The sequence below is a fragment of the Perca fluviatilis genome, chromosome 12 (assembly GCF_010015445.1).
Source record: "Perca fluviatilis chromosome 12, GENO_Pfluv_1.0, whole genome shotgun sequence".
NCBI lineage: Eukaryota > Metazoa > Chordata > Actinopteri > Perciformes > Percidae > Perca > Perca fluviatilis.
The window spans coordinates 24,222,062-24,244,088 of record NC_053123.1 but is presented as its reverse complement, the minus strand read 5'-3'; the positions used below and the strand labels follow the sequence as shown (position 1 = coordinate 24,244,088).

At 38.5% G+C, this 22,027-nt stretch overlaps 1 protein-coding gene across 3 annotated transcripts in view; it reads right to left on the bottom strand.

Annotated features, from left to right (window-relative positions):
* znf385b (zinc finger protein 385B) overlaps positions 1–22,027 on the bottom strand; it is a 49,336-nt gene that overhangs the window by 11,906 nt on the left and 15,403 nt on the right. For 2 of the 3 annotated variants that reach the window (XM_039818731.1, XM_039818732.1), the window contains exons 1-4: positions 17,494–17,666; positions 16,385–16,522; positions 15,451–15,594; positions 14,747–14,863 (exon numbers count right to left, since the gene is read on the bottom strand). In XM_039818731.1, coding sequence (XP_039674665.1) covers positions 14,747–14,863; positions 15,451–15,594; positions 16,385–16,522; positions 17,494–17,572 — 478 coding nt within the window. In that variant the 5' untranslated portion in view covers positions 17,573–17,666. Of the gene's footprint in view, positions 1–14,746; positions 14,864–15,450; positions 15,595–16,384; positions 16,523–17,493; positions 17,667–22,027 lie in introns of those variants that run through there. The other variant, XM_039818733.1, reaches the window with a different exon arrangement.

Sequence of the window (22,027 nt, the reverse complement as noted above, 5' to 3'; positions counted from 1 at the left end):
CAGTGTTTACTAAGAAGTGTGTCTGATATTTAATCACTCACATCCCCCCATGGCTTATAAATCCAAATGGGACAAACCTTTCAGTTATTTGCAGGACCTGGCACACAGATCATCTCTGGTGTTTCAAACAGGTTGAAAATGTATTTGTAGCGAGTGTGGAGATAAGTTTTAAAGACCTAACCCTCCAGACATGTTGTACTCTCGAATAACAATTTGTCAATCAGCTGCATGTTGGTTTAAGTTAGGAAAAAATGAAGGAAAGGAAAGGAAAAAAAAACTCATTTTGGGTGAAAGCATCTGATCAGGTGGACTGCCAAAATAAATCAGTATAAACAAGAAGCAAGACTAACACACACATGCACACACAATCACAGTGCCAGGTAAGTATAATTATACTAAAATGTTCACATAGCAACCAGCTCTAAATATGTTGAAGCAGATATCAAAGTGTCTCAGTCATACCAGGGTATTACTGAATGATGAAACTTTGATATCCTGCAGCAGGCATGAAGTAGGTAAATCAACATGGCTCTTTTGTTGTACAGACTACAGCTTTAACACATTCACTTTAAATCTGTGCAAATGTTTCTGATCAGTAGTAAGCTGAGTTGACAGAGCTGAAAGAGCCAAAAACACCAAAATAGTGGAACATATTATAACGTATTAGCTGTGTTGCACCACTCAGTTTTATATAAGAGGAATGATTCATAGAAAAACAGGAGTCCGTGCAACATAGTAACTGAATAAACTGTATGAATTTATTTTCCTGTTAACGACCAAGCTAACTTACAGTTGACTGACATTTATAACCCGCTGGCTCAAATCCTTTACTTAAGTAAAAGTATCAATAACACAGGGTGAATAAGTAAAAGTCCTGCAATCCAAAAAAAAGTGCAGCAAACTCTACAGTAACAGTACTCATTATGTAGCAAAATTAATATAATATTATATTATTATGTATTACATTATTTAAATATTGTCACTAATGCATAAAAGTGTAAGCAAAACGTTCATCTTAAAAGCAACTATTAATTGTAGCTTTGAAATAGATAAATAGAATAGAATATAAAAGCAGAAACAGAAACAATATTTTCTTAAAACACATGAACAATATCTGTTAGTTCACTTTTAGTATTAGTGCACTGACTGCTAGTATGTCAATTTGTTTTTTAATTCAAGTGAACCGACTGTATCTTGTTGCTGAATTAAGACAAATGAAATATTCTGCATATTCTCACTGCACTGATGGACATATTTTACATGAAAATAAGTAGGTTAGGACTCAATTATAAACTAACTATGACTATGACTTCAGAAGAAGTATATTTTTGCAAAAACAAAACAAATGCATCATTATTTAATGATCATATGTTTTGTTTAATAAATCTGAATTAATAAAATAAATAAAAAGCAGGACAAAGTAAAAAATAATATTTGCCGCTGAAATGTAGCGGTACCTCAAAATTGATACAGGTGTAAGTTGTACCATCTGAACAGGAGAAGTCAAACCTCCTGGTGGACAATAAAAAAAATGCTCAAGAGGTAAATAAATGATCATGAATATAAAACTAGCAAATACATTTCCATCTTAACCCATCAATGGGTGAAACCTTTGAACAAACCAGTGAGCAAAACGCACACACACAGAAACATACATATCTATGGAATCTAATGGGTGCCGACTCAAAAATCATACAACTAGCAAATCAAATCGTCAGCACTCACATGTAAGCATAATATTTTTGATAATGCACAGCAGCGAAGTAGACGTGTTTAGTACGTTAAGTATATTAAACAACACAACAGTTTATGAAATAGTTCGAATCAGCTCGACTAACTAATTACAAATGAATGCATCAAAATAATTATAATTAATAATAACAATTTTCAGCATTATGAGTTTTGATACTTTACATAGGCTGCATTCACAATATTTAGGTACTTCTACTTAATTATGAAATATTTTAAATGCAGTACTTTTACTTGTAACAATTTTCACAGTCTGGTATTGCTACTTTTAGTTAAGTAAAATATCTGAATACTTCTTCCAACACTGCTTTGTCTACATATAAAATGTATCACAAAAGCAACAACTATGTTATAGAAAAATTACAAAAATGTGTACAAAACCGTTAAAAAAAAAAAATCAAAAGATTATCAAATGTGACAAGGGGGATTCAAATTCGAATGTAAGCTCAAAATGAAACCTAGTCTGGTTAGAGTAAGCTACACCTTGGAAGCTCATGCTATAATAGTCTCAGAGAAGTCCTTATAAATATCCATATATATATATATATATATATATATATATATATAATAAAGGGAGCATTCTGCAGTCTTACAAGTCTTTGGAAAGTGATAAGAACAATATAATAATAGGAAGCAACCCATCTGGGTTTCTTTCAACCTCATTTTTCAACCTCATTTTTCAAAACTCATATTCAAATCTCTTCCATCTCTTGATATTGAATAACTAATTTCAGAGTTGGGTGAATAAAGGTGTGAATGGTGTGCTGGAGAACAGTTGTGCACCAGAGCTTATCGTTATTACTGCTTCCTTATATCATCATCCAACTCAGGCAGAGACAAGAGAAACATCTGGTGCTGTTAATCAGACTGTGAAGTGATGTGAACGGCTGCCGTTAAAGTGAAACCGACAGCAGCGAAAGACATTTCTCACACAGACAGCAGGAATGGATGAAGGCTGAGGATGAGGAAGGCGGAGGATGGCGATGAAGATGATGGCAATTATTCAAATTAAAGGTTCCTACCTGAACCAGACGTCTTTTTTTCTTTATCTCGATCCAGATTTACTTTACTTTGTTTCTCCCCTTTCTGTCTGTATGTTCTCTACTGTACTCTAATCTGCCGACTACTGTACTCTGCTGTTCTTGAGTCTGCCTGTGTTACTCTGCTCACATCTTCTTACGAACCAAAGAGCAAAAGCCAAACACACCCACTGTGTGTGTGTGTGTGTGTGTGTGTGTGTGTGTGTGTGTGTGTGTGTGTGTGTGTGTGTGTGTGTGTGTGTGTGTGTGTGTGTGTGTGTGTGGAGTGAGTGAGCGTGTATCAGGTGACTGGACTAAGAGTGGCATGTGTCATTGCTATCTGAACCCACAAACCCTGAGCATCAAGTGTGTGTGTGCGTGTGTGTGTGTGTGTGTGTGTGTGTGTGTGTGTGTGTGTGTGTGTGTGTGTGTGTGTGTGTGCGTGTGTATTACTCCTTAATCCCCTGCTGCCATTTCTTCCACAGAGAAGAAACTCTATCCCTGGGGACTAGAGAGAGAAGAGAGAGAGAGAGAGAGAGAGAGAGAGAGAGAGAGAGAGAGAGAGAGAGAGAGAGAGAGAGAAATACACACTGAGAGAGAAACAGGAAGATAGAGACCACTGTGACCGATAGAAAACTAAGAAAAACTGAGTGAACACAGCCTAGTCATAGAAAGGCAGAACAGGCTATCCGGGGGCAGGCTGTGTTCACTGTCATAAAAGAGAGGTTCAGACCGAATCTCACTTCTTTCTATATTGTAAAGATTTGAGAGGTGTTCTTGGAAAAAATATTTTTTCCATCTCCCTGATGCCTAACCCTTACCCAGTATTTGATATTATACAGATAGTATACAGATATTTGCATATTATTGTATATTATTGCTAATCATCTGTCAATCTGTCGAGAGAGAGAGAGAGAGAGAGAGAGAGAGAGAGAGAGAGAGAGAGAGAGAGAGAGAGAGAGAGAGAGAGAGAAGACGACCACACACTATTTACAGATTATATTGGAGGATTAAAGTTTAAATTACTCTTCTGCATTTACTTCTGTGTGTGTGTGTGTGTGTGTGTGTTGTGTGTGTGTTGTTGCAGTTGTTGGATCATACCATCTCCTGTTACACAGAGCACAGTGTGTGTGAATACGAGACACACACAAAACCAGCTGGTTCACAGTTAATACAACACACATTAAAGTGGCTATATGTAACTTTCAGTTTGTGTTCATTCTAGTGACCGCTTTGGACAAAGGTGGTACTATTTTTACCACACTTGCTGTCTTTTCTTTACGGTGCTGTATTGCCCACTGTAGATTACTGAGTTTTGCTACTGGGAGGTCATATAGTCACGTTGAATAAATTTGCTCGGACAGAAAATCATTAATTTACAATAAGAGAATATGTTACAGATACATCATTGCATTTCAAGTGTTGCATACGGTAACATAGCCTACTTTGGATTTATTGTGAGCTAAACCAGGTATCACTGTCACTGTGTCACGAGCCAAAGCATTAAGAGATTGTCATAGCAACCAACGTAGTAATAACTTATATAGCGCATTTCATGAAACCCACGGACGCTTTACACAGGTACAGGGGGACAAGGGAAAAAAAAATAGTAAGCCAACACAAAACACGGACTAAAAGGAATAAAACGTCCGTGCTAAATTGAAGGAGGACGTAATTTAATGTTGGCTACAGGCGTACAACCACATTGGTCATTGTAAAGTTATTTTATGAATGAAATAGACATATTACATACCTGAGGGCCAATTCAGGGACATTTTTGATCATTTACAATCCTGTAATTGTCTACATCTGTTGAAAGCCCGAGTGTGACTCGGTTTTACCCGTTGTCTGTCACTTTCCCTTTTAGCTTTTAGTTGTTCTTTGTTTAATTTCCTTCTTTTCTGTGATGGCCCTGCCCCAGTATCAGCCATAACTACAGCAGATAACTTCTGAAATACAATTAGGCCTATATAAAGAATTCTCCTGCCACCCTTTACCTGCATGGCTGGATACACTAACACAGGCTTCTCCAGTGATACACCGCAATCTGTCAGAATGTGTTAACTGTAGAGGCGTCTACCTGTCGTAAATCATTTTGTGACTTTGCGGGAAAAATCGGACCCGGGCAGAGGCATTAATAAAAACTATATAAAAATAGCATTCTTTTCACTGTTTGTCTCATTTGCTGTTACAGGCCATTTATGATCATCAGATAGAACATTACACAGTTTCAGAAATGTGTAAAAGTTACATATATTCACTTAAAATTAAATAAAGAGTGATATCAGTGGTTTCAGTTATTCGCTGTAACTGACTCCAACAAACACTGACCAAACAGCAATAAGGCTGCATTCACACCCAATCAGGTGAAAACGGCAATCCTCCAATTCATTTGAACAGGGGTGCGTTTAGGTTGCGGCAAAAAGAAATATCTCCCTAAGTACAACTGACTTTTTGGTCCAAAAAGGAGGAGGTGGGTACAAGTGGAGACTTTACGGGCCCAGTTGTGCTTCTTACAGTACAGTGACATAATCCCTCACTGGCTTCCTACTGCAGATGAAATCACTGCAGCTTGAGATGAAGCCTGGAAGAACGCAGGGTATTAATACAGCAGTGATCCTACTGGGAGGAGAACCCGTCTTACTACCCTCATCTGCATCACACATTCCTTATCCACAGAGAGGGAGAGCGGGAAAATGACATAGACTGGTTCTGCTGACGGCAGCATAAGACATCACACTGCATTATTATTATGCAGAGAAACACTCACATTAGCATAACAAGCCTGTGTGTGTGTTTAAGTAGGTCACGTTCAGATCCTTCTTCATCCAAAATAACACACACACACACACACACACACACACACACACACACACACACACACATATCAGACCAGATATATGAAAGCAGACATTAGAGCGCCAGTCTGAGACTCGGTAAAAAGAAAACAGCTCAATCACCTGATTAGAACCAAACCAACATATGTTAAAGTATTGGGCAGAACAAACAACATGCCGATGATTTAGCCATTCTTTGCATTAGTCTTTCCAGTAGCGGAGATAAAAATGCTAAATTCTTCTGGATATCTGACCAGTAGATTAAAACATATCTCTTGCTCTGGAAAAAAATCTACTCAGGTTCTAAAAACTTTAAAAAAAAAACTATTTTATTCCAGCATGTTTAGCATGGGCCTGGACAAAATAATGGAAACAGCACAAGACAAGGTATTTTATTAAAAAAATAAAAATAACTTGGCACAGTGGAAAATAAAATGCAGCAGTGTTTCTTTATCTGATCTGTCCCTTTTGGGAAACATCTAAAACATTTAAAAAAAATCATTTTTGGCAGCACCAGTGAAACTTTCTTCTTCTTATCTATGTGTTGAATGAATCTAGTTCTGACAGAAAGAGGCGACAGTGCAGGGAAAAAAATGACACCAAACTACGCAAACTGGGACCAGTTTCACAAGGATAGACTTCGACCATGGCTGAGCTCTATCTAGAGCTCAGAAAGATGTCTAAACTCATCAACTTGCAATGGCTTCTTGGTAAATAAAAACTTTTTTCAGACTGAAAAACATGACTGACCAGCGTCAAATCACTCAGCTCTGTTCACTCCAGCAGAACAAGTTTGCCTTATGGAGAAATTCATCAGTTTCTGATTGTTTCCATGGAAACATTGCTCTTAGTTCAGAGTTAAGGCGTTTACACACCAGGGGGTGTGATAAATAAACAAGAAAATGCAAAATATATTTTGGAGAGTATTTGCTTGGAAAATAAATATGAGTTCTTGACCCCAGAAATTATTCCTAAAATATAAAAGAGGATTAAGCTCTAAGTGCTGGAGGAACTGTGGGGAAGGTAATGCAAATTAAGTACATATCTTTTATTCATGCAAATTATTAAACACATTTTGGCTAAAAGTCTAAGTTTAAGTATTATAGAAGCACTTTAGCACTTTAAAAAAAAAGTCTCTACTTAAAAGCAGAGCATTTCTGGGAAATGTCCAACTGGTCAAGATAAAAATGATTAATTCAGAATCCTAAAAAGTTGGAGAAAAAAAACACAGAATACATTGAATGGAAAAGTATGATTCAAGAAGTACAACTCATGGAGAAAGGGACTCACAAAGGAGGGAAGATGTGTTTGAGGAAAAAGTGAATTTTGAACCAGCGTGTTCTCTTCTTTTCAAACAGACAGATGACTAGTTTACTGAACATCTGACCACTCCCTGTATGTATGCTCGATCATGTCTGTGTGAACGTATATGTATGGCTGAGTGCATGTGTTGTGTATGTGTAAGTGTGTATATATGTACAGTATGTGCCTAATTGTATTTAATGTACATAAATGAATCCTTTATCCAACCTGTTTGTAACATGTAATCATATTAATATAATTAAGAAAACAAACCAGTCTTCAATCTCTTTGCAGGCAACTGTGAGCTCTACTAGTACACCTGAAGAACCAAAGAGACAACAGAACCTGAATTTATAGTAAATTGAATTTGTATTAACTTGTGTTTATGATTTCGTATTATTTGTTTTCAGAGAAAAACAGAAAATCTCTAAAAGAAAAAAGTAAGGGATAAAGCTCAGGTTTAATCTGCAGAACTAAAACCAGACAAGAGAAACAATTGTGTATGTGTGTTAGAAAGCGACAAACACACACTGTGCTGAGATGATAAGCAGCAGTGTGTGGGTAATCACAGCAGTCACGCTATATCTATAATGAGAGGAATGTCAGACAGACAGGAAGTCTCGACCAATCGCATCTTTTATTTTCTCCCTATCAAATATTCAGTTTCTCCCAGGAATATTCTAGAAGTTCTCTGCATGTAAGGATCCCTAATGTTCATTTAGCTGATGATATTCCTGGAAAACGTCACACTTCCATATTTAGCACACAAATAATCACATTTAAGAGTGAGCAAATAAAGCAAGAGAAGCTGCAGTGTTGTAGCGTTTGTATCAGAGAGACTATCCATAGCAAGTACATTTCCATCTGTTCCATATCGCAATAGACACTCAGAGGTTATTTTTGTTAGTTGAAAGAAATTATCAATACAAAACTACAATTTAAAATGTAACTATTTTTTAGTGGTGTCTTGTATTTATATTTAATTCAATGTATAATTTGTTCAAAAAAATACGGTTGGAAATAATTTTAGCAGAATGAAAGCAGCAGAAATGCAGAACTGAGTACACTTTAATATCTGTTTATCGCAAGTAATATCGTTATCGCGATATTCAACGTTTTCGCATATCGCATATTTTCCTCACGTCTGCAAACCTAATACTGAGAAAGAGAAATGATGGCTGACTGAAACAGATTTTGGACTGCAATGTTGTTCTGTCAGTCGGTCCGCCACTTTGGTCCAGAGCCCTGAAATATCTCAACTGCTGACTGCAGAGATCCCTTGACTTTTCATAGCACCAGCATGAAGCTCATATTTGTGTTGTTTTGTGAAAAATAAATACAAATACATTGGTTTATGACCAAATACCATCAAAACTAATGACTAACAACATCCTTTATAGTTTAAATCAGCTTCCATCAGCCTTCATCACATCTTCTCTTTATCAAAACCACAACTTTTACACTGTTTAGCTTCAAACAAAGAAATGTCAATAGAAATGTACTGATTGACTGTTCCAATAAACTGTAATGACAGAACAAAGTAGAAAACAACACCAGAGAAAATTTGATATTTTGTTGTGATGTGGATATAATCGTCACACAATAATTATAATCAACCTCTGATAAGCAGCTGATAATGTGTGACACTGACAGTTTTCATATTGTGAGCAGAGAGACTACAACCTTAGTCAAGGATCGAGTCCACCCCCTCCCCCCCAAAAAAAACAAACAAACAAACTAAAAAACACACTCACACATAACTGATACAAAAAAGACGCTTGATACAAAAAAGACGCTTGTATTGAAAACCTAAGCGGCTAAATGTGGAGCTCAAACACAAATGGACAAAAGACGGATTTCCTACCTTGACCCAGGAAACTACTCCACATCATCGACAGGGAGACAGCTGTCTCACCTCCTTCTCCTCTTCCGCCTCCCTCTCCCCTCTATCATCTGCTTCCCCAATAACAAAAAGCAAAGAAGAGGAAACCCAAACTAAACCGCAGAGAATCGCCACTGTCGTCTGTCTGAGGGAACGCTTGTGTGGATAGAGGATGGCGACCGACACACTGCGAGAAAGATACAGAGTGTACAGTGTATTTGAATCACTGAGGTGATGGTATTTAGGGTGAGCGGTGATGACAGCCACTCTGTCTCAATGGAAATCCCTTTTTCACTGTCTCTCTATCTCTGTGTTGCTCACACTCTATCAGCCAGTTCATGGCATCGTGATTCAAAGGAGAGGAGGATACAAGCTATCAGTTATTTCATTCGCAAGAACAAAATGCAGAATGAATATGTATAAGAAAGAAAACAGACGAAAACAGCAAATAAAAAAAACAACGAATAATTTAACAAAGGAATCAAGAGGGACCAATAGAAGAGACACTGTATTAAAAGACAAAGAGGAAAAAAATTGAGTGAAAGACAAAAATAAGCAAGCAAGTAAACTGCCAAATGATTCAAAAACAAGAAAACTAAAATGACAAATAAACAGGACTGGAAAACAACATCTACAAGTCCTTCTTATTCTCTAGAGCTACGGGTTCACCAGTCCAAACGAGTGTCTACTAATCCAACCAGTCCTAACTATATTTTCTGTTTCATACTGTACCAACAACTTGTCCCCTACCAGTTTTAATCTTGACTAGTCCTACGAGTCTTCTAGTTCTGTTAGCCCATTTTTTTTCTAGACCTTATAGACATTTACAAGTTGTTGTCTACTGGTCGGTGGTCACAGATGTGGGTCATGTGGTGCAGCATCACAGGTTCAAATCTGGTCACATACCCCCATGCAGCCCCCCTCCACACCTCCCTCCCTCTGAGCCTACTGTCATGAGTGTGTGAATCTGTCAGCAGGGTCTATTCATACACAGCTGAATACATCAACGCAAAACCACACATCAACACCTGCCCAATCTCTCCATTTCACACACAACAATATGTGTCTATTAATAACGTATATTTGTCATTATGTACAAGGAATCAGCAGGACAACATGCTGACCTTGATTAGCCCAGGAGAGCTAATTAGAGGTAGTCTACACACACATACACGCACGCACGCACGCACGCACGCACGCACGCACGCACACACACACACCACACACACACACACAACCTCAGTAAAACTACATTTTACTCTGTGAAAAAAATAAACTTCAGTACCCTCCCCAAAATGTTTCACACGTTATATTCATATTCATTATTGCTGCTGTACAACGCATTAGACAGTCAAAGCACATTAGTCATTTTGTCTTCAGTATACCAGCAACAACTCTGCCCACACCGAATACTGAAAACTAAGAGAGGAGAGTAGCTTTAATATTGTGAACGTTATTAGTCGCATGTGACTTAATCTCTTCATTTGTACTGATGTGGATCATGGGAATTCACTTCTTTTATTAGTGAGTGTGTGGGTGTGAGTGTGTATGACTGTTAATGCTGCCTCCTAGTGGTCACTAACTGCCACTGAGGAGAAAACACAACTATGAGTGTATTCAGTTAGAGCACATACTCTATATACAGCATACTAGTATGAATGTATTCTCTCAGCTCCTCAGACTGAGAAAAATGATGCAAGTAATTCTGGTTCACCTCCTACTGCCTGGCTACATGTTTGTAATTATGTATTTTTACCGTGCATTTTTTAAATTTCACCATATTACACATGTTTGGCAGTGGTGGAAATTAACAGGGATTGTGGGTAGTGTAGTACTTTTCCATGACATCACAAATAAAACATGTTTTTCTTTGAACAAGGTTGACTTCATCAGGACGTGTGGCTTCTACAGGGGCATAAACCATCATATCACAATCTCCTACCTTGGATGGTTAAGCCATTATGGCAAATATAATCAAAATCCTTGTGCAGAATATGAATGGGATTTTCACATCCGAGACCACACTGTTGCACTCTATTGAGTTGTACCTTTTTATGCTACTTTATACGTCTACTCCTGTTCTACCACATTGTTTTGTCACATCTGTGACCAAGAAATATGAGAAGCTACTACTACTCCTCAAAAATACCCTTTTTGCAACATTACTTGTTGGTACTCTTTTTATACAGCTATTTAGTGATTGTTGATTTTTTAATAACATTTTTCTGTGATCAGTTTACTGCTAACTAAACTAGCCATCATACTAGCTAATCTGAGGCTGTGTGTTGCTAACGCAATATTCTAAGTAGGATTAATTGTTAGCTTGCTGTTGGGAAATTGTTATGTATTTCACTCTTTACTTTTACTCATGTGGATTCTATGCATGTTTACTGGTGATGATTTCTTTCTGGCATGAGGGAGAGCTGTAACTAATTTGACAGCTAGTCTAAACTCTTGGGAATCAAGTTTTCTTGTTACTGCACTAAGCTATTGTTTCAACAGGTCTAACTTTTTTATGATTTGTAATCACTATCATTAAATTTGCTGTGTGTTTATCCAATACCTTTATTGGAAGTGTGTGGGCAGAGGAACTCCACTACATTTCAAAATGAAATATTATACATTTTACTACATTTATCTGACAGCTGTAGTACTTTACATATTTAGATTTTACACAGCAAAAATATAATCAATTTACACATTAAGATGCATTGTTATATAAAAATTCCCAACAGTATAAAGCAGTTCAAATTTGCACCACCTTCCCCAGTTAGACCGTTAAAATACTGCTTACACAATAATGTATCATTGATATTATTCCATAAATATAATATACAAAAATAGAACATTGAACAATACAACACAGAAAAAAAGGAAATTAAACAAAGAACAACTAAAAGCTAAAAAGTGAAAGACAACGCACAAAACTGAGTCAATCTCTGTCGGGCTTTCAACAGATGGAGACAATTTGGGGATTGTAAATGATTAAAAAATGTCCCAGAATTGGCCCTCAGGTATGTATTATGTCTATTTCATTCATAAAATAACTTTAAAATGCGCAATGTGGTTGTACGTCAGTAACCTACATTAAATTTTGTCCCCCTTCCATTTAGAGCAGACATTATATTCCTTTTAGTCCGTGTTTGTGTTGGCCTACTATTTTCTTTTCCGTTGTCCCTCTGTACCTGTGTAAAGTGTCCATGGGCCTCATGAAATGCGCTATATAAATCTAAGTTATTATTACGTTCGTTGCTACAACAAACTCTTAACATTAATGCTTTGGCTCGTGACACAGGGACAGTGATACCAGGTTTAGCTCATGATACATCCAGGCTAAGTATGCAACACTTGAAATGCAACGATGCATCTGTAACGTATTCTCTTATTGTAAATTAATTAATTTCTGTCTGAGCAAAACATTAATTGTGATATGACTCGGTAACGCTAATACAGCACCGTAAAGAAAAGACCTTTACGACTGCAAGCGTGGTAAAAACATTACCACTTTTGTCCAAAGCGGCCGCTAGAATCAACACAAACTGAAAGTTACATACAGCCACTTTAAGTAAAGGATCGGAGTACTTCTTCCAGCTCCATTGATGTATAATTTTAGCCTTTCAGTACTGACAGTGCGCATGTTTTTTTAAGTGCTATTGCTCATCTAAGAAGACATAGCAATCCATACAAAATAACCGATACTAGCTGTTTTATATGAAGATAATTGATAGAGGAACTCACAGATCATGTTGACTGTAAGCCTGTTTGTATTGGCTGTGATGTCATCTGACCTGACTGCTGATAGGCTGCTCAGCCAGGTCAGTGTCTATCTCACACACACACACACACACACACACACACACACACACACACACACACACACACACACACACACACACACACACACAAATGCAGACAGCTTGGCCTGGAGGAGTTGAGTTCAGGCCAAAGAGCTTTTCATGGTCGAGCAAGCATCATGTAGGGAAAAAAAAAAAAAAAAAAAGAGAGAAGAAGAAAATACAAAACACACACATACATAAGATATACTACAGTATATGATTGATGTAAATCAATCTTAAGGTCGTGTTAATGTGTGTGTGTGTGTGTGTGTGTGTGTGTGTGTGTGTGTGTGTGTGTGTGTGTGTGTGTTGGGTGTGTGTGTGTGTGTGTGAGTGAGATAGAGAGAGAGAGAGACAGGAGAGAGAGATTTAATCTTTAATCAGTGTTATTGTAGCCTGTACACTGATATGGACACATAGTATGTAATTACAGCTGCTGCTGCACACACAAAATACGTGTGTGTGTTTTATAGTGTGTGTGTGTGTGTGTGTGTGTGGGTGTGGTGTGTGTGTGTGTGTGTGTGTGTGTGTGTGTGTGTGTGTGTGTGTGTGTGAGAGAGAGATTGTCTTTCGGTTTCCTGCCTCTCTTGACATCATCCTCCCACGTACTGTAATTAGGTGTGTGTGTCTATATGTTTGTTGGTGTTTATGTCCTATTCTTTCCTCTTGTTTTTGTTGATTTTGGAACTTAGTATTTTTTATTTTACTATATTATACGAGTGATGTTGTCTTTTTATAATCTAACCTGGAAGTCAGCACCACTCCACTTGGAAGTTCTGCATTGTGTTTTTGAACAAGAAAACAAGTCCAACAAACTGGATCACTGTATTACACAGTTTTGAACAAGAAAATAAGGACAACAAACTGGAACACTGTATTATACAGTGATTTACATAAAGATTTCCTCACAGCAGATTTTTGTGGCGACACCAAATACAATGTAAGGATAAGAACCAATGCAAGTGATGTCTTTGAGAAATGTCGTCTGTGTGGTTTCGGAGCAGTGATACGTCCCAATTTAATGACCTGCTGCTGTCTGCTCCACTTCTTAACTCATTTGCATCTCACAGCACATCCCCACTCTGTTGACCAACAGTTTGACTTTAAAAACTGGGTCTGAAATGCTGCAGATGAAGGAAACTGTTTCAGTCACAGCTGATTACAGAACCAAAGAGAGTCAAGCAATGTAAAGAGCTTCAACTGTAATTTCAGCAGCAGAGGGCGCTGGAAGTACTTAGAAACCTGCTGCAATAACGAAAAAACGTATAGAGCATTTTATATAACTGAGTTTGGACATAAAATATGAGAGCTAATACAATAACACACTCTCGTATCATTGCCCAATAGCCACTGATAATTAGATCTATTACACTCTTTATGTTAAAGGAATATACATAATGGGAAATACACTTTCACAAAGGCTTTCTTGCCCAGATTTAGAGGTAAATATAGACACATCATGCATGTGCATATGAGACAACAACCAGCAGCCAGTTTAGCAGTTAACTTAGCTTAGTATAAATACTGGAAGCAGAGGGAAACTGCTAGCCTGACTCTGTCCAAAGGTAACAAAATCCACAGATCGATTCATATCCACTTGGAGATTGTCAGTCCATTTCAGCTAACATGGGTGAACTTTAGCCACTGTGTAAGCATGACAAAAAGTTTCAGCTCGTCAACATAACTGAAAGGTGTTTGGGTGGAGCTAACAATACCCATAAAGAGGTTAAGTATGAAACTGCACTAATGATCTGACTTAATGCAGGGTCAGTTTATTCTTTCAGGGGTCAATCTGAGAGCTCTCTCTCTCTCTCTCTCTCTCTCTCTCTCTCTCTCTCTCTGACCTCTCCCAGAGGGCAGCAGCAGCTGTTTATGATGGATGAGCCAAAGTCACATTCAGACTTCACAAATGGATGTCCTGTTTAGCACTTAATGTCTGTCTGGTTACGGTGAGAACTTGCATATATTTCTGTGATGTTGTTTGGACTATTCATTTCCTCTCATGCGTGTCAGTTATAGTCTTTGTGGTGCATTCAAGTGCAACTTTTAATGTTTGATTAATCCGTCATTGTCAGCACAGTACACCAGTAGTAGAAGAAGCATTAGTAGCACTGGTCCTACCTGCCGTCGTGCTGGATGAAGCGCTAAGGCTTGGACTGAGGCCTGGGGTCGGAGTGAGTCCTGCAGGCTGGGAGCTGAGCCCTGTGGCCTGGGGAAGAGACCTAGACTGAGCCCCCGCTGGAATCAAAGACATTAAGATCCATTAGAACATCTTGCTAAAGCTACCGCTACTACTTACTGCTATTACTACAGCTACTGGTGCTTCTGTGACTTACTACTGCAGTCACCTTGCTACTACTAACGCAGCTTAAACTATGTGACTACTGCTACAGCTACTACTAGCCTACTACTACTACTACTACTACTACTACTACTACTAAAACTACTACCGCTGCTTAGACTTCTGCTACCCAACCCAAGTGTTATGTGAGATAAATCTTCAGGCTCAGGTCAGATTCGATTTGGTTATTTTCAAAATGGAATTAATTTCCCTTGGTACCCATGCATGTTATTTGTTGCGAGAAAATACGCGTTGCCGAGTGGGAAGAGGGAGTGAGGTGTAGTGAAGCTCATCCGTTGTGTTAGCCAAGCAAGCTAACAAACAGTAATGGTTGAAATAAAGCAAACATTTAGCTTCAGGTCTTGAGTCAGTTCACAAATTTGACAGTAGAGGGTCAGCAGTTATTCTAATAAGTTTTATTTTTGCCTTATAAGCTGATTGTTAAAAACTACAAATGCAAATACTATTACTGGTCGTACTTTACCTGCTGCCTGTTGTCCTGTCTCTCTAGCCTGGAGCTGTCTCACTCTCCGGAGGTGAGACCTGCCATTGTAGTGAAGCTGGGCCTGAGCAGCAGATGTCAGCTGCAGGTTACACACCTCACACAGCGAATAGGCCCCACCCTGACCTGGGAGAAAACAACAAGGGTGTGTCAGACTGTAGAAGAAAACAACAAGGAAGAGTCAGACTGTAGGAGAAAACAACAAGGATTAGTCAGACTGTATGAGAAAACAACAAGGAAGAGTCAGACTGTAGGATAAAACAACAACAAGCATGAGTCAGACTGTATGAGAAAACCACAAGGATGAGTCAGACTGTAGGGGAAAACAACAAAGAAGAGTAAGACTGTAGGAGAAAACAACAAGGATGGGTCAGACTGTAGGAGAAAACAACAAGGAATAGTCAGGCTGTAGGAGAAAACAACAATAAGGCAGACTGTAAGAGAAAACAACAAGGATGAGTCAGGCTGTAGGAGAAAACTACATAAATTAGTCAAACTGTAGGAGAAAACAAGGATTAATCAGACTGTAGGAGAAAACTACATGAATGAGTCAAACTTTAGGAGAAAACAACAAGGATGAGTCAGACTGTAGGAGAAAACCACATGAATGAGTCAAACTTTAGGAGAAAACAACAAGAAAGAGTCAGACTGTAGGAGAAAACAACAAGGATCAGTCAGACTATAAGAGTAAACTACTGTACAAGGATGAATCCGACTGTAGGGGAAAACTACAAGGTTGAGTCAGACTGTAGGAGAAAACTACAATAGGAGTCAGGCTGTAGGAAAAAACAACAAGGAAGAGCCAGACTGTAGGAGAAAACAACAGGGATCAGTCACACTGTAAGAGACAACTACAAGTATGGGTTGGAATGACAGGAGATAATAGAGAGCGTTGGTGCTGGAACATGTCAATCACCTGGGGATGGAGTCTGCTGGACAGAGAGACTGATGGTTGCAGGTGTTGGGGGGTCCATCAACTCCTGACACATCCCTCCGAAGGCAAAGATCTGCCCCCTTTTCAGGAGCTGAGAGGGGCTGAGAGGAGTCTTCATCCCTGAGGGAGAAGAAGAAGAGAAACAGACACGCATGACAATTACTGATGTTCCTTAATATTCATTTATAGCAGATAGAAACACCAGAAAACTACATCATCACTTAAAAGAGCCAAATGCCGCAGTTAAAACAAGTGATTTCAATGGAATTGCTGTGATTAGTGGATTTGTTTCCAAGGGCAAAGTAAGTCTGCGCTAATTTTCAAGTTGTGACACTGAAATTTGTGCCATTGACTGATGATTGACACATTTTTTAAAGATTATTTTCAGGGCTTTTTCGGCCATAGAGTCTGCCGCACCTTCCACTTTTACTGTACCTCCTCTGTAGGAGTATAAACTGCTCGACAAAAGAGTCATGGTTTTCAGTTATGCAACGTCTTTTGAAAAAACTGTGTGAACATATTGTCCCGTTAGCGAAACAATTTGGTAACTGAGAATTAGCATGAGAGCTTTTTCCTCTTTTTTCAATAACACTTTAATGGAAGAAATTAAGTACAATCCAGCGAACAAAATGCCAGCAGGGGAGTAAACTGCCCAGTACAGAAGAAAATAGTAAGAAGCTCAGAGACCTAATTATAACTGACTATTGCCAGCATGTAACCGGATGGCTGGTGTGTTACCTTGTCAGCTACGGTGGTGTTGATCTGGCACTTTTTGTTGTGACCAGGCCTGAAGAGTGACAATCTACCATAGTCCACAGCTAAAAGCAGTTCATTCAAAATAGTATGACAAGGTCTAAAACACAATGACACTTCCAAAACACCATATTTGTTGATAAAAGAAAAATAAATGTTTTTTTCAAGACAAAGAAAATACTGAGAAAACTACTGTAAATACTGTAACATTACACCAAAGACCACTCCAGATGTTAAACAACGGTGATCCACGCAGCAGCAATGCATACAGAGCTGATGTAAAGGTGACAGTGAACATCCACAAGAACAAGTTATGACCCTTAAAAGGAGATACTCACTGAGGGACAGACAGGTGGACAGACAGACGGGCGGACAGGAGTGAGGCCTGAATGACACCGGATGTAGAGTGTGAAGCATAAATGCTCACAGGGAGAGTGATGAAGTAATGAGTAAGAGGAGAGACGAAGGATGACATATGTGTGTGTCCAATGTCCTGTGTGTGTGTGTGTGTGTGTGTGTGTGTGTGTGTGTGTGTGTGTGTGTGTGTGTGTGTGTGTGTGTGTGTGTGTGTGTGTGTGTGTGTGTGTGTGTGTGTGTGTGTGTGTGTGTGTGTGTGTGTGTGTGTGTAGGTCAGTCCATGACTGTGTCCATCTGTTCTGTCAGCTCTGCCAAGTCGCATGACCTCTGACAGGACACACACACACACACAACGCACACACACACACACGCACAGTTTTTTCATATTCAGTTATCTTTATTACCACGACCTACATACATTACTACTGTATATAAATTATCTTTAGGGATTTAGATCAGATTTAGTCAACTCATTAAGGCTGTAATGGCACACCATTGACTAATGGCAAAGAAAAAATGGTTACCTAATGATAATGTGTATTTTATAGAGTGGTATAGCAGCTGCTGGTGCCAACAAGTTCTGCACTGGAGAGGAAATCAAGGTATCTAGTATCAACATCAACACACCAGCTGGACCAGCTATATCTGGGGCAAATTAATGTTTTTGTTCTATATAAACAAAATTGATATCCAATCAGAAAGCCTATACTGTTATTCCATGACAATGGGTCAGCCATTGGGATGTACTGAGAACCGTACCGTAGCTATTGTGCAATGTTTTGTTCCTGATTGCAGTGACAAAGTGTTCTGAATATGCCAGAAAGCTACGAGTCATCTTCATCAAGTTGTGAAGTGAGAAAAGTTGACAATTTGAAACGGCATTAAACTCTCCTGGTTGAATCATCAGTACAGAAGAATAACCACTGCATTGGAAAATATCTGGTTCTTCGATAAAAATAAAAATAAATCCAGTGTACATAAAAACAAAAGGTTAAATTAACTTTGACTCCCACTGTCTATTTTGTCAAGAAATATCCAATCCAAGAGCTTAAAATTCAGTTACATTCACTGTTAACGGTGTGTGGGAGCTAATTGTAGAGAAAATGGGTCAATTTTGGATGCATTCAGTAACTATGGTGCTGTGTTTTGAATTGCGACTGATTCACACCTCTGACTGGTTTCTTCTTCATAGCAACGATGGCCAAGGATCATGGGTATTGTGGTATTCAGAGCTATCTGCCATGCCAAACTGATAGACAAAACAGGCGAAACAAAGTTGAAATGATTAAAACTGGTGGTCAGAACATAGATCTATAGGGTGGTTACATTATACGGGAGAGTCCTGTATTTCTATGGTAGGCAAGGCTAACTGTGTTGACAAGACGGCAGTAATTGGCTGATATGATGCATCTGTGTTTCTTTGGTCTTCAAACACTTCCAATTATTTAAGCACCAAGCTGAATACATCAAAGCTTTCAGAAAAGTTGGTATTTCTGTTACTCCAATTAACACGGCAAACACTGATTTTTTTATGTTTTGAGTTATTTGCCTTGTTACAAATATCACTCCCATTTAATGTATGGAGTAGTGTGATTATATTTGAATGTGAAAATCAATTTGTGCAATTTAAAGTGCCCTCCCAAATTCAGAAAAATGGTGTCCATGTCCACTACTTTCTGCTAATAATCCTGCAATGCAATGCAAACCTTCACCTGTCAGTGATCATGCAAATGATGATGATTAATAAATCTCTGTTTACTGTTCATGACTGCGTAAACTATTTATTATAAAATGAGTAGTGAATGAGGGAACAAGGGAGAGATTTTGGACACCGGCAGTATGATTTTGATTTTTTTTTTTTTGGCTCATGGTTCTGTAATATTTAGAGTAATTTCACATTGTAACTGATTGTGATAAGATAAATCTATAGCAAACCTATTACACTGTAGACTCCTCTCTCTCTCTCTCTCTCTCTCTCTCTCTCTTTCTCTCTACCGGTCTCTCTCTCTCCCTCTTCCAGCTGGTTGTTAGTATTTGACTTTATGTTCTGCTGACAGCTGGTTAATCTGCCACTGTGATGAATTAGCTACAAAACGCACACACACACGCACACTCACACACACACACACACACAGAGCCAGTTGATGCTGACATCAGCTTTAGCAGAGGATTAAATATATCTGCTCTATTGAGCTGGGAATTACAAACTACACACACACACTCAGGTAGATACATACACACACATACTGTAAAGTAAGATGCAGAAAAAAGAAAAGCAAGTCAGTGAACTGAAGATTCAGCATTAATATGAAATGAAATATGTATTTTTACCTTTTCCGTTGTAGTGTGTGTGTGTGTGTGTGTGTGTGTGTGTGTGTGTGTGTGTGTGTGTGTGTGCCTAATCCAGGCTGACCAGGCAGTCAGTAATCAGAGAGGCCAGCTGTGGGGGTTATAATCTCTCTCACACACACACACACACACACACACACACACACACACACACACACACACACACACACACACACACACACACGCACAACAATGTGATTGTGAGGAAAAGCAGAAATATTTTCTTCAGCATCAGTGCTTCACAATAACCAGAATTTCTTCTTCTTCTTCCTTTTCAGACTTTAAAGAGACTCAATAGAGTGCAAAGAAACATTTCACTGAGTTTCAGTCTCATTTCCACGTCTTTACATAGTGAAATATGATTATATCATACATTCACTGGACAAAAAACAGCACTGTGCTGCACTGTTTGTGGTGATAGAACGCATGTGATCTGTACCGATGTTCTCAAAAACAGCCTCTTTTGAGATCAATAGGGGAGAACCAAAAAGTTCTTTGCAGGTTCCTTTACTATTTACACTCTACACAAACAATATTATCAGTTTCAAGCGTTTAATCTATAGATGACAAAGTCTTATATGCATTTGGCTCCTTTTCAACTCAAGATTGCAATCTGACTTTAACATTTTTAGGACATAATCTCAAGTCTAGCTGTTTCCCTGTTTCCAGTGCTTATGCTAAGCTAAGATAACCAACCCCTGAACCTTCACATTGAACAGACAGATATGAGAGTAGAATCAATCTTCTAATCATTTTCACTCTAAGCTAGAAAGTGAAAATAAGATCATTTTACCAAAATGTTGTACTATTAAATGGTTTTGAAAGGCTACTGTAAATGCAAATAAGATATATCCTACACCCAATGATGCACAATTAAGACATGTATTAGGAACAACTAAAATGTAAAATTATATTTTTCACTTTTGGTAACTGATTAAGAATTTCTTTACCTCAAGAACCAAAAGAAATCCTCTCATAGTGTCAGGAATTAACAGGACAACTGCAGTGTGTGTTATTGTTCAGTGGGGTATGAACGCTTTTATAAGCCTGAGTTCTGGTCTGAAATCACTAGACATGGCGATACAAGGTTTACACCATCAGATATCTTATATATTCTTATGATGTTTTTAATGTCAGCAAGTGGACAAACGAGGGGCTCATCGGATTGGACGAAAGCTCTGAATACTGCTGGTGTAAAAGATAAAGAGATGGTGATATTGAAGAGGTCACTAATGCATGTCCCTGCACCCTGAAAGAGACTGTACAACACACACATCCACACACACACACACACACACACTAACCTGAGGCAGACAGGACAAAGAAACTAATGGAGATGTGAAAAGACAGAGAGAGAGGTCTTAGAGTGGCTGTCTCCCACCCTGAGGCCAGTAGCTGGTAATGACAGTGGTCAAAGACACACACACACACACACACACACACACACACACACACACACACACACACACACACACACACAGTAAACAGAGCAGTGGCTAGTAGCAGCAGAGATGCTACTAGATACAGTTTGATGTTTGTATGTTCGCCCCTGCAGGAATCTGAGATCAAACTATCAGAAGAAACTGGTGAAAACTCAAACCACTCCCTCAGAAACAACATGATACATTTCAGAAAAAGAAAAAGTCAAATCTGACAAAAAATTTCCATTTTTCTCACACAGTAACCCTTCTGAGAACCAGCGATAGAAATCCAGGTCAAATAAAATAAAATGCATTAATATCTGATCGTGCTTTGTTTCCTTTTCAAGACATCCACTCAGGCAGAGCTTCCTCCCAGGATGTGTTTGACCTCCAACAGGCTCCACAAGTTCAAATCTCAGCAAATCATTTCTAACCTCAAAACCTCAAACTGGAGCAGCTCTGACCTGAAACCGCAAACTAAACATTAGATGTATGAAGCTGGCTGAATTCAGGGCAAAAAACTTTTCCTGGCTTGCTCTTGACAACTCACATTTTCCTTACAAAACAAAACTGCTTTAAGGTTGTTCTAACCTAAATTTACAGTAAGCATGTCTTAGAAAGCTGTGATTACAGTAGCTGGGTCTACTGCAAAAAAAAACTATGATGAATTGACATATTGTTGGTCTGATGGGACACATTATGATACAGACAATAAGCTGAACAAACTTTAATATTGATGAATTCT